At 37.9% G+C, this 12,563-nt stretch overlaps 1 protein-coding gene across 19 annotated transcripts in view; it reads right to left on the bottom strand.

Moving 5' to 3' along the window:
• The window catches only part of SATB1 (SATB homeobox 1), a 116,705-nt gene that overhangs the window by 53,488 nt on the left and 50,654 nt on the right, over window positions 1-12,563 (bottom strand). For 17 of the 19 annotated variants that reach the window (XM_035128727.3, XM_088654339.1, XM_035128721.3 and 14 more), the window contains 2 exons: window positions 6,578-6,689; window positions 2,723-3,177 (listed from right to left, as the gene is read on the bottom strand). In XM_035128727.3, the coding sequence (XP_034984618.1) occupies window positions 2,723-3,177; window positions 6,578-6,689 (567 nt within the window). The remainder of the gene's footprint in view (window positions 1-2,722; window positions 3,178-6,577; window positions 6,690-12,563) is intronic. The other 2 variants (XM_035128726.3, XM_088654334.1) reach the window with 1 other exon arrangement.

Genomic DNA, 12,563 nt, shown 5'->3' with positions numbered 1-12,563 from the left:
TCAAACACCGATTTGCACTGATGAAGTAAAAAATCTAAGGTGAAAAACTGGACTTTTAAAACCCGTACTAAAATGGGGTTATCATGGTTGTCCTATGAATATTTTTCTTTTATAAAAAGTGGGGAAGATTTTGTTTGAGGCAAGATTAATGAAAACAAATGAAGGGCTACGTGGAACTATCATTTGGAGCCTTAGAAACAACTGGGCTGTTGTGTCAGAACTTGAGAATGAGCAGCCAAATTAAAAACCATACCTCTGGCACGCTGCAATCTGGCATCAAGACTGCTCCTGAAATCTTCACAGATGCAGGCTACAGAGATTACTACAGCAAGGATGGGGAACATGTGGCCCTCCAGATGTTGTTGGACTACAACTCAACAGACCACTGGGAATGCAAGCTGGGCCTGGGGGAGGGGGCAAAATCCAATAAAACCTGGAAGGGCACAGGTTCCCCACCGCTATCCTACAGCATGAGGTTGGTGACTGTATTTTGTGCCCATACTGGTGAAACAACGTTTGTTTGTAGTAAGGAGGGTATGTGCCATTTCTGGTAGCTCACTGCAGAGGGGGAAGCATGCAGCCTCTGACTACCCAAAAAAGGGAAAGAAGTTAATGAAACAGACTATTGTTCAGAGGTACTGTACACCCACAAAAATGGGAAAGATGAACACTCAAATGGAGAACGTGGCATCACTTTAAATGGGCTATTAACTTTTTGGGGGGAGGTAATTCATTCCTGCCCTCTCCATATATTTTTTAATTTTATATATGGAATATATATTTAGAATGTATATTCTACACAGATTTTTATTTTACTGAATAAGTTTATTAGGTTTTCAAGAAAAGGACACCATCAGCTTGGCTGTGAAATTATTTGCAGTTTGCGAATGAGTGACTGAGCATTCCGGGAAGATCCCCCTGCTCTGCCTTTCATATGCTTTCTAATTCTTTTATAATTATTCTATTTATTTTGTAGCTACCGATGTATATTACAAAGACCAAAACAGTGCTGCAATGTATATAAAGATTTTTCTAATTAATTTTAAGTATTTCTGATGAAAGTATGTGCTGTGCTATCCCTTTCTTATTTAGTGAAATCTTTGTACTTTCAACATTTATTGATTCAGTTTATAAATTTTGCATTGTTTATTAATTGAACTGATGCTGCCCGAGATACTGAAAATTAATTTTTATTGATTGTTTACTGCAGCATTTTTATAGTTAAGGCAATTGTTCATATTGCCTGGTTGCGGTTTTTTGATATTGTTGTTTTTACTTTGGTATGTTTTTGTTAAAAGCTTTGGGCTTCATTTTGGAAAAGGTAAGTGGGGTACAAACATGAAATCAAAGAAGAAGAATCCAAATCGAAATGCAACAGTTTCCCATTGGAACTGGTAAAGTTTTTGTGAAATTAGCATTTTCCCCCTTCGTTGCAGGGTTTGTCTCCAGGGCAGATATTTCAGTAGCTGGAAGAATTGGCTTTTCTTTTTATTAAGCATCTGTGATCTCCATTTTTTGCCATTTATGACTGTTTACATACGATGTTTTGATATCACGTATTACCATTTACCATGTATGTCTATCATAATTCACTGGTCCCTTTTATGGGTAGCACCATTTTGTGTGCTCATATCTCTCCTGTTTGGTTGGCGTCTCTGATCTGGTCTGGTCCATCCTTCCTCTCCTTTGGTTTCTTTGTTGGGGGTCACAAAATGCCAGAACATTGCTTCAGGATGATGAGGTAACCTTATTGAAGCTTGCTATTTATTTTTGTGTTCCAAATGTTTCATGAACACTTCTCGGCTTCTGTGGGTTGGGGGAGGTGGACCCAAGGATGGCAGTGGAAAAGATTATTAGGGCTGCCAGTTGCAATATGCAGAATCTACCCTTTTCTTTCAACACACAGGGAGCAGACCCTCTTAGATTTTGCTGTACTTCCAATTCCCATCAGCTCCCATCAGCATAGCAAATAGATAGTCAGGAATGATGGAAAGTGGAGTCCAACAGTATTGTGGCGGACACAGGTTCCTGCTTTAACACTACTGGTGCAGCAGAAGAGGTTGCAATTGCTTCATCTCCTGCCTACTCTTTTATTGGATTTTTCTCTCAAGTTTACACAACATCCAAGATGACACTGGGCAGGAGATGTAGCAGCAACATCATCTCCTGCTGCATCACTAATTGTCAATTTTCAAAGTTGCCCTAATAGTCTGCAACCGAAGCATAACAGGTACAACGACTAACGCCATAGTAAGTGTCAGTGCCCAGTGCCCATTAAACAAGAAGTGAATTGACTAGGCAGTGTAGACATTATAGATGTGAAGCACTTTATGACTGAAGTGAGCTACTTCTGGCTGAATGTGCCTATCGGCCCACTGTTGTGTAATTTTAAATTATATTCCAAAGTGTGGGAATAATAGAAACTATTTATACTAAAAGTGTGCTTTAAAGGTCTTTAAGATGTTGTACTTTTTAACTGTTTACTTCTCCAAACCCGGTGCTCAGTAAAAAAAAGGGGGGAGGGGTACACAGGAGAACCAGCTAAGTGTGGTTATAATTTCCTAGTACATTTCCTAGAAGCTACCAATTTTGCATCTACCAATGTTTCATTTATCCATCATGGCATGTCTAAGTTTGTGCAAATAATAGAATAATGAACAGGGGAGATGGCAATAATAATAATAATTAATTATCTTGCTTTTTTTTTAAAGAAAAGTCTAACCTGAGTTCTGTTAAATGCCACACGTGCAAAAACTGCCTGCGAGATTCCTGCTCGTTTCAATTCATCACGCACCCACTGGTAGATTTCGGAAGACACCTCTGTGTTAGTTGAGACCTGCTGCTCCAACGGCTTGTTCATGGATCTGCTGACCGGAGGAGGATGGTTCAAGTACTGTTGGTTTAAGGACTGTTGGGCTAGAAGTCTGTTCACTGCATACTGCTGGTTTAACAGCTGGGCCATTACCAGTTGTTGATTTACCAACTGAGGACTAATGGGAGTAGATACAAGTCCAGGATGCAGGTTTGGAAGTGGGGTCCGAACAGGTGGTTGACTGCTGTGAGAGAGCTGAACAGGGGATGGAGGCTGTTCAGCTGTGTTCCCTGGGACTGGTTGGTGTCCAAAGTTGACGTGGTTGGCACCTTGTTGGGATAGTTCAGAAAGGCTATCCATTTCAGCTACAGTAGGGGGGGGGGAAGAGAGATACTACACTTAGATGAAATGTTTTACAAGCACATATATATATAGCAGCATGGCTGATAATCTTCAAGAGAAGATTATTCTCTATTTGATTACAGAGCATTGCCAATAAAACATTGCTAGCATCTTCCCAGCTGTATTTTTTTTCTAGACAATGCATTATTTATTTAATACAATTTATTATAAAGAAAAATCTCCAAGCGGATTACAAGAAAGCCCCCAAAATAAAATGATCAGCAAAAACAGCTCTTTAAAATACTCAAATAGTAATTAATAGCAGCAATAAGATAAGATAAAAATATTAAAACACATGTAAACAAACATTCTACATATCTGGATAGAAAAGTCTGTTCCAAAGAAAACTGATTTTAGCAGATGCTTTAAAAAGCATCGTGAAGGCACCTGCTGGATGCCAATAGGCTCTTGGAAAACTTGAGAAAGCTCTTTACTCCCAAGAAGAGGGCAATTGGCATTGCCAGTTCTGTAAAGCTTCAGCTTACAAACACTGAGTCTCTCATATATTACAATAAAAATTACCTTTGTATTCGGCCTGTTCCTTTTTACATTCACTATTTAAAGTCCCCCCCCCCAAAAAAACTGTGTGTATTTTAAAGATTTTTCTTTAAAGTTACATCATTATTGTTATTATTAGACAAATATTAACTTATGGGTGCATTCCAGCCAGTAGTTTTAGAATGGCTAGCATGGTTGTTATTATTATTATTATTAGCATTTGGAAAAGTGAATGCAATGCTGTTTTTAAAAGAACAGCCAGCAAATCCCTTTTGCTGTGGTAGAAAACACGTTTCTTTTCTAATGGCACAGCAAATATGGGGAATGAAATTCTGCAACAGTCTCTCAAAATTTATTGGATACTATAACCATACACATCTGGTTTTGAGAATACATAGCAAAAGCTTATGCGAAGCTCCATCATTTGAATGTTCATCGGACAGCTTTTTAAAAACTTGAACAAAACTGAAAATAAATGCTGAATCCAGAGTATTTATTTCGGAAGGTATGGAAGTTACAAGTGATTTCTGTATATTAAACTGTGGTTCAGTTAACACAGGCCTCATTTGTACATTTGTGTACATATTTTAACACCTCATCACTTTTTAAATAGCCACTGTTTTCATTCCTGGGTACGGAAAAACTTGTTAAGAAATTCCTGTGAAAATCAGGCTGCAAACTGCCCACAACAGCCTTTTGGGCAGCCTTTTCTGCTTTTGTGGGGTGCTGATTTGTGACATTCTGCTAGCAGCGGCTGACAGGTGCTGCAGACTTGGTCATAAACAGCAACCCGTTTTCACGCACATTTTTCCATAATCCCATTCCTAGGGAGGAATAGCAGTAGAAATGGCAGTGCTATTTACAGTTTAGTCCTAACTCAGAAGTAAGCCCCACCCTTACTCATGAATCCAATGAATTCATGGGATTTACCACCTGGTAATTGTGTAATAGGACTGCAGCCTAAGAACTGTAACAAGGGCTCTTGATGTCACACCACCCGGTTTGCAGTTAAAAGTGTGAGCAGCCTCCAATGAAAAATAATGTGGCTAAAAATCTGGCACAAAGTGATAGGAAGGCTCTCTGTGTTACTCTATCTGTGGCAGCTGTCTCACCACACACAAACCATCACATCGTTTAATATGGCAGTCATCAAGAGTAAGCATGCATGCATGAATTTCACCAGTAGTCTGACCCCCTTTTCCTTCTTAGAGCAGGTCAATGGCTGCGAGCGTTTTTATATAGCAATCTATTATATTTTCACTATCTAAGCTTAACTTTTTTTTAAAAAAAGAAGAGTAGAATAATTTAATAAAAGCATATTTTGGCAAAACGTTACATCCTAATCCCTGTCTAACTAGGTCTTGCACAGATAAAGATGGGCCTTAATCCAATTAGTGTTTTGGTACAGGTTGTGGTTTTATGTGATGTTCTGGTGAATTTTATGGTATGCTTTTCCTATTTTAGAAAAAGCACACAAATGTTTAGATAAATGGCCAGGGGGGTGGCATAACTACCGTATTTCCCTTCAGATGCTGTTACACTCCAATTCCTATCAGCTCCTGTGTACACGGTCAATGATCAGGGATTATGGCAGCTGGCATCTAAAATAATCTGAAGGGTCACAGGTGAGTCATTAACGTTTTTTTGTACTGATCTTTTCTGCAAATGCTTAACCTGGAATGTATATGTAAATTAGATGGGTGGGTTATAAATAATAAATTATTATTATTATTATTATTATTATTATTATTATTATTATTATTATTTATAGATATCCATCACTGGACTCTGATTTGACTTCATAGAAACATGAAGCTTCAAATAGGAACTGACTTCTGATTTCACTTCAGGGTGTTTTGCACATTCAAAAGTTTTTAACCCCATGTTTCAGTAAACCCTGTAATGTGGAGGAGAATATCGTAATGGAGATGCAGGGATAATCATGGTGCATACATACAATGCAGGCAAAATAATCCTTTGGCTACAGGGTTCACTGAGAAACCATGAGCAAAAAAATATGGTGAAATTAGGCTTTCTTAAATCGAAAGATTATTTTCTTAAACCAGTATTTTAACATATGGTCATTATTATTATTTCTGCTATTATGGCCACATGATAGATTTAAAATCTGAAATGTGTTCAGTATTCAAAATGTTAGATTCCCTTTTTTATTTCTAAAACTTTGAGAAAGCTAACAGGTGTCAGTATGCCAATATTAATGAATACTAATTTTTAAAACTACACATTATTAACATTCAAGCAGTTACACAGCTTTCTTCCTCTTCCTTGGCTATACTGCACAAAAGGTGTTCCGGGAGAAGGAAAACTTTCTCTCATCTCTTGTACATATTAGCAAAAACATGTCCAAGTTTCCAGAATTTGAATACAGTGGTACCTCGGTTTAAGTACACAATTGGTTCCGGAAGTCTGTACTTAACCTGAGGCGTACTTAACCTGAAGTGAACTTTCCCACTGAAAGTAATGGAAAGTGGATTAATCTGTTCCAGACAGTCCACGGAGTACTTAAACTGAAGCGAACTTTCCCATTGAAAGTAATGGAAAGTGGATTAATCCGTTCCAGACGGGTCCACAGAGTACTCAACCTGAAGCGTACTTAACCCGAAGTATGGGTGTAATTGGTTCTGGAAGTCCATACTTAACCTGAAGCATACTTAACCTGAAGCGAACTTTCCCATTGAAAGTAATGGAAAGTGGATTAATCCGTTCCAGACGGGTCTGCGGAGTACTTAAACTGAAAGTACTCAAACCGAAGCGTACTTAAACCGAGGTATGACTGTAAGCTTAAAGTGTTTCAAATCATAAACAAGTAGTCACCATTACTTCAGTTCTTATCTTTATGCTTACCCATCATATCTTTTGCCTTCTTGAAATGTTTATACCACCTCCCAAATTCCTGACATTTTGCTGCCGAGACGTTTGCATAGTAAGTGCTGTTCACAATGGAAGAAATCATACTCTGAAAAAGGAGGGCAAAAGCATCTGTATTATTGAGATGTTTAACAAAAGACATTATTTTAATTACCTGATAGATAATATTTTAAGACTCAATACCATATTGGATTCTAATTCTTTAGATCCCTGCTATTTGTGCCAGTATCTTTGACAGAAATACCAGCATAGCATCGCTTGCAAAAATTATGTCATATTTTTATCTAGCCCCTGACCCTCTGGGGGCTGTTTTTCCACACAAACATACTTTAATGGAAGACAACACACGTTCTCCCTTGTGTTAAACATCATGTAAAGTTTTGTTTTGACACATTTTAAAGCTGCTATATTATGAGGCTTCCAGGGAAAGAAAATGCAACAAAATCTAAGTTTGCACAATCTTCTCACATGACTATGTGAACACAGGTACACCCACATAGGAAAAAAATGGCAAACCTGGAAGAATTTATAATGAATGGTCAAAGATATCTGCTTATAAGTCTGATTGAAGGAAGCTACAAGATTCAATTTTTGCATCATATTCATTTGGTATTATTTTATTATGCAAACCTAAAATTCTAATAGTATTTCTATAAAGAATAATTTTCTAGAATAGTTTTATCCCCTACCTCCCCCACTAATCAAGTGCCATTTTTAGTTTTCAGACTCAATAAGAAATAATCCTTAACATACACAATGAAATATATCAATTTAATACATTAAGATGAATCTGAATGGATCCACCCTCTACTCATAACAGAGATAGTGGTTGAGCTTGTTATACCAGGTACTAAAGTGAAGTTGCATTTTTTCCTCTGATTTGCAACTGCAACCCTCGCCTTCAGAGGACAACATAATTTACCTGTTGGGTGTGGCACAGTACATTAAACCTTCTTCCCATCCTTACAGATGGGTGACAATCCATCTAAGTTTCCTTAATCATAACTTTTACAATGAACCAGAGGGGCATGATCAGTAACTACCTTGTTTGTAATGCTACCTGTCCTTTATGAATCTATAAAGGTGGATCAAAAAAGTACAAGGACTATGTATGCTGAAGCAATGGCACAAGGCAGAAATCATGGTAGTCCAAAATCGAAGTGCCAAGATAAAGACATCATGAGAATTAACACATGTGGGACTTTTCAAGTCTATAAAATGACAGACGGCTGTCAATCCTGTTGTCACATGCTAGCTAAGTATCATATCAGAAAGACAGCTAAAAGATTACTGTTGTCAGCTCTCTGCAAGGCAATCTTGTGTTCATTCAATTTCACATGAAAAGGACTTTTTCATATATATATTATCTTTCAAATATACAACTCCCAAGTGAATATAACACAGCAATACATTTAAAGGTTTGCACTGAATTTTTTCTGTAGCTAGCTTTTACAATTTTTCTTTCTGCTTCAAATACTTCCAAAGTTAACTTAAATATTGCTAGTTGGCAAAAAGATTTGCAAAGAAGTATTTTCAGTTATTTTCTCTGTACTGCCTATGGCTGCAAAAAGCTTTAAAATACAGGCGAAAAAGAACTAACATAAAATATAGCGAGTTATAGTGTCACAGAAAGGTTTATCTAGGCCTGGTAACAGCTTTTGCCCTTTCCTGGGAAAGGAAAACTTTCGACAATTTAAACTGCCGACAGATCTCTGTGTCTCTGCACATCCACTGCGAAATTGCTTGAGTTCATATGTGTCTCTAAGATCAAAAAGTACCCAAATTTATACATGCACAGTACTTGTAGTTCTTTTTCTGAGAGTCTGATGAAGATTTGATCTGAAATGGTGCCACCTTTGCAAAAGCCCTACTACACTGGGATGCTACCATCTGCCACAGACTGAGCTTTCTTTTACAGCCAAATACATTATTTATAATTATCTCTTCCATAACTATGTGGCAATAGGGATTGATTCCCACCCACCCCCATCCAAGTTCATATTTGCTTCATCTAGACAGTTTTAAAATGTATCCTACATTCTGAATCCTAGCCTCGCATAATATGGGAAAAGATGGCATCTGAGTAATTTTGTATACTGAACATTTTGTGATTTAAAGGGGGGGACCTCAGGTCTCTCGTCTGTTTTTTATATATTTTGTTTATTCGTAAGACAAGAGAAGAAAAGTACACCCTAGGTGTACTTTTATATCTGATCCAATCTTCATCAACCAGTACAGCATATTATAGGTGGCCTTTCTTAACTATGACCTGTAGGTTCTCTCATCGTAAATGGCTTATGATTAAAAATGCATTGTTGTTCATTCTGGGAAGCAACGTAAAAACAACGTTAATCAGGTCAATTCAATCATCTAAACCAAAACTGTTCATGCTTTGCTGCCAAATCAACCAGCCACTACAAAATCTGTTATCTGTGATTGCTCAGCTTCAGGTCACAAAACCATTTATCCTCCACTGTCCCCAAATTCCACCCCACCCCCCCCACTCGCCATTTTTAAGTATACTTTTTTACATATCTGTAAAGAAGACCAAGAACAGCTTCATCAAAGAAGATACTTACTAATTTACAAAAAGTGCTGTCTACCTAAGAGGCAACTTAAGGAACAGATGTTCTAAGATGACTGCACGAACAGAGATATTTAGTCTATTTTTGCATGTGAAAAGTATGCCCTCCCAAAAGTATCATAGCCAGAACTTTCATAGTCCTTTCTGATTGTTTAAACTAGAACTGAAAAAGAAGCATTTATATAACTGGCTCATCGTTCTTGAAAGCTTTCAAGCTCTATCAGCAGAGGGGGCAAGGGCTACAACAACTTATTTACACAATTATCTAAATACGATTAAACAGCTGATGGACAAATATTAAACTGGAAAATGTATAGTCATTTCAGCTCAATGTAATCCTCTTTCTGTAAACACCCAAGATGATTCCCCCCCCAACTAGAACAGTCCTGACATCTCATAAGCCTAAGGGTGAATAACAAGAGATTGTTTTTGATAGTTATAAATATTCAAAAGACATGCAGACCATCTGCTTTCATATTACAGGTAAAGCAAGTCTGAAATGGTGACTGCTATACAAAAATGGTTCTTTTAACAAAGTCTTCCTCTCCTCAAAAACTATAAAGACAGATGTCAAAAGCTGTTTATACAGGGGAATCAGGAGTGTGCAAGATGCAATATTCGTTTTATGCACAGAGCTTGCTAGAGAGTTTCTCTTATTTCTTCCCATCCATGTGTTACCAGCACATTTCTAGGAGTTAAAAAAATCTTTTGAAAAATGGAGATCTCACAAATACCCCAAAAGATGGCTATTTGTATCACAAATGCTAATTAATATCAGCAAAGGGGTTCCCCCTAATTCTATTGGAAAGGAAGCGTGGATTTGAAATGCCACACTGTAGGTGGAAGACAATGAAAGAATTAAACAAGGTTAATTGTATACTGTACTATCCTGTCACTCAGTATTTCCACATCACCATATTGTCCACAAGTCAACATCTGTTAAATTAGGATTTGCTATAAGCAACCCAGGTCTCTGCCCTCCCCCACTTCAAATAAGGTTTTATTTATGCTCTAACATTAATCACACCCTCCACGAGTAGGCTTATAACAACATAATGATTTTGTCAAGTGGCAAGTTAAAAGATACCTTATCTTCTAAATCAGAATATTAAGAGCACTGTCCATAAACCCTTACCGTCAATTTTCAGAACTGAAAAATTATCTTGACAGTAACCTTTTAATGTATCACATTAATGACCCAGCAGTGTTAAGCACCTTGTTTTTATAATTCTCAATAAAAGAACATTTAATGAACAATCTGTCAAAGTACTGGTTCCTTTTCTTCTCTCTGTCTCTCTCCCCTTCACCCAGTACTATTACGGTAAAGGCCGTTCCCAATTCTGTAGACTCTCATTTCTATTCATCAGACACCGAAGAGAAGTGAGGAATGGGTAAGGGAAGGCCATTTCAAACATTAGGGTTTTTTAAAGGGCTTCTGATAACCTAAATTTCAGTTTCTGAAAATACATATACCCACAGCCCCTCCCCAACATACGCGCCATGCATATCCAATGTAAATGATACCAGAATCCATGACTATGGACTTCAGATTCACATTGCATGTACTTGAAGAAAAAACAAACCACAACCCTCCTGTCGATACTCCCACCCCACCCACAAGCCTTGCTTGTGTTGCCCTCATTCATTACATCCTTCTGTCTGCAATGGAGGACAACCAGCAGATTTTGTTCTCCAGGGACCAGGGTCTGTAGAGCTATTTAGCAAAAAGAAAAGAAAAACCTAGTCCTTACACTTCAGCTTTGCAACTGAGTATTGAAACTGATGTCCATTTTAAGACAAAATGATTCCTAAACAACCACCCCAAAGAAATTGCGACATAATACTAGTATAACAAAACAAAAACAACCCTCATTTCTTCATAAAGGTGAATAGACAGGAAAAAGCTTGGTGAATCTCAACATGAAAGATATTCTAAAACTTCAGAAAAAGGCCAGCTCCTACCCGCTTTCCCCAGTCTCTGATATATCATGGTTTCTTCAGAAGAGTTCAACAGGCAGGAGGAGGAAGACTACTGGTACAGAGGGCAAAGGATTCCTTTCTAATTTGTACTCTATATTGCTTAATGTAACTCACGGATCTCAAGAACCCCTTAAAAAAATAGGAACTAGATATTGGCACATAAATTATTCCCAAGGATTGGAATAAAATTTGGGAATCATGACCCTTAGAACAGGCATAGGCAACCTCGGCCCTCCAGATGTTTTGGGACTACAATTCCCATCATCCCTGACCACTAGTCCTGTTAGCTAGGGATCATGGGAGTTGTAGTCCCAAAACATCTGGTGGGCCGAGGTTGCCTATGCCTGCCTTAGATTTTTTTTTACAGTTTTCTTAAGAGAAAACTCCTTAAAATTATTATGCAGGTGGTATCCCACTCCTTTGCAAATGTCAGAAATGTCTTCTATTATTACTAGAAGCTCCAGACACTTTTAAATAAGATTTGGCATTCCTTTGTGACAGATATAGTGGAACCTTCATTTTCAAGACAACCCTCATCACAAGCCTGGAATATCTGGAACTATAACATGATGATCTGATAATGCTGAGAGTCTTTACTTGGGCTTGGAGTTACTTTTACTCAAGTGCAACTACTTATTCTACAGTCAAGAGGTGGGGGCTGCAGCTTGTGAATCTTCAGAACTGTCCTCAGGGACAGACCCAATATATAGTGCCCTGCAGTAGCCAATCCATGAAATACAAAGTTGGAAGTTATGGCTGCTAGCTCCTGTTTTCGACAAAGTGACAGAGTTATCAGGTGCAACTCATAAAAGGTCACCTGGACACATTTGGCACCTCATTGATGACCTTTGCTGAAGATGGATCAGCGAGTAGGAAGTACATCAACCTATGTATAGGTAGATTTATAAAGTTTAATTATGAAATTGTTGCTACAATACACCAATATTGGGAGTCAAGATTTTGGTGGCTTTTTCATGTTTAAATGGAAATGTCTTGTGATATTTCAAGACCTATTGATACACCTGAGATAGCTTCACCCTAGAAAACTCACTATGTCCAGGACACATCTGGAGCTATAATGATAAAAGGCAGGGCATTAAAGGCTACAATGCAAATGGAAGCAGGAGCCTATGAAGGTGGACAAACTAAAACACAGATAACCCCATATCAGATTTATTATTCCAAGTATCTATTACCATGCCAAAAGCTTTAGCCTGCAGTAGACTTGGGTCCCATTCACGTAACTTTCCCTTTCATTGTGCAGCTTGACAGTTTGAATTGGCACACAGTGACCAACTGTGCAAATAAGTTTGTCAAGCACCAGAATGTGCAAGAGCTGTTCTATACAATACTGTGACAGCACTCGTAGAACATTGATAGCCTACCAGTCTATGCAAA

This window comes from Zootoca vivipara, chromosome 11 (genome assembly GCF_965207765.1).
Source record: "Zootoca vivipara chromosome 11, rZooViv2.hap1.1, whole genome shotgun sequence".
NCBI lineage: Eukaryota > Metazoa > Chordata > Lepidosauria > Squamata > Lacertidae > Zootoca > Zootoca vivipara.
Note: the sequence above shows the minus strand (reverse complement) of the source record. Positions and strands in the feature narration are given on the sequence as shown.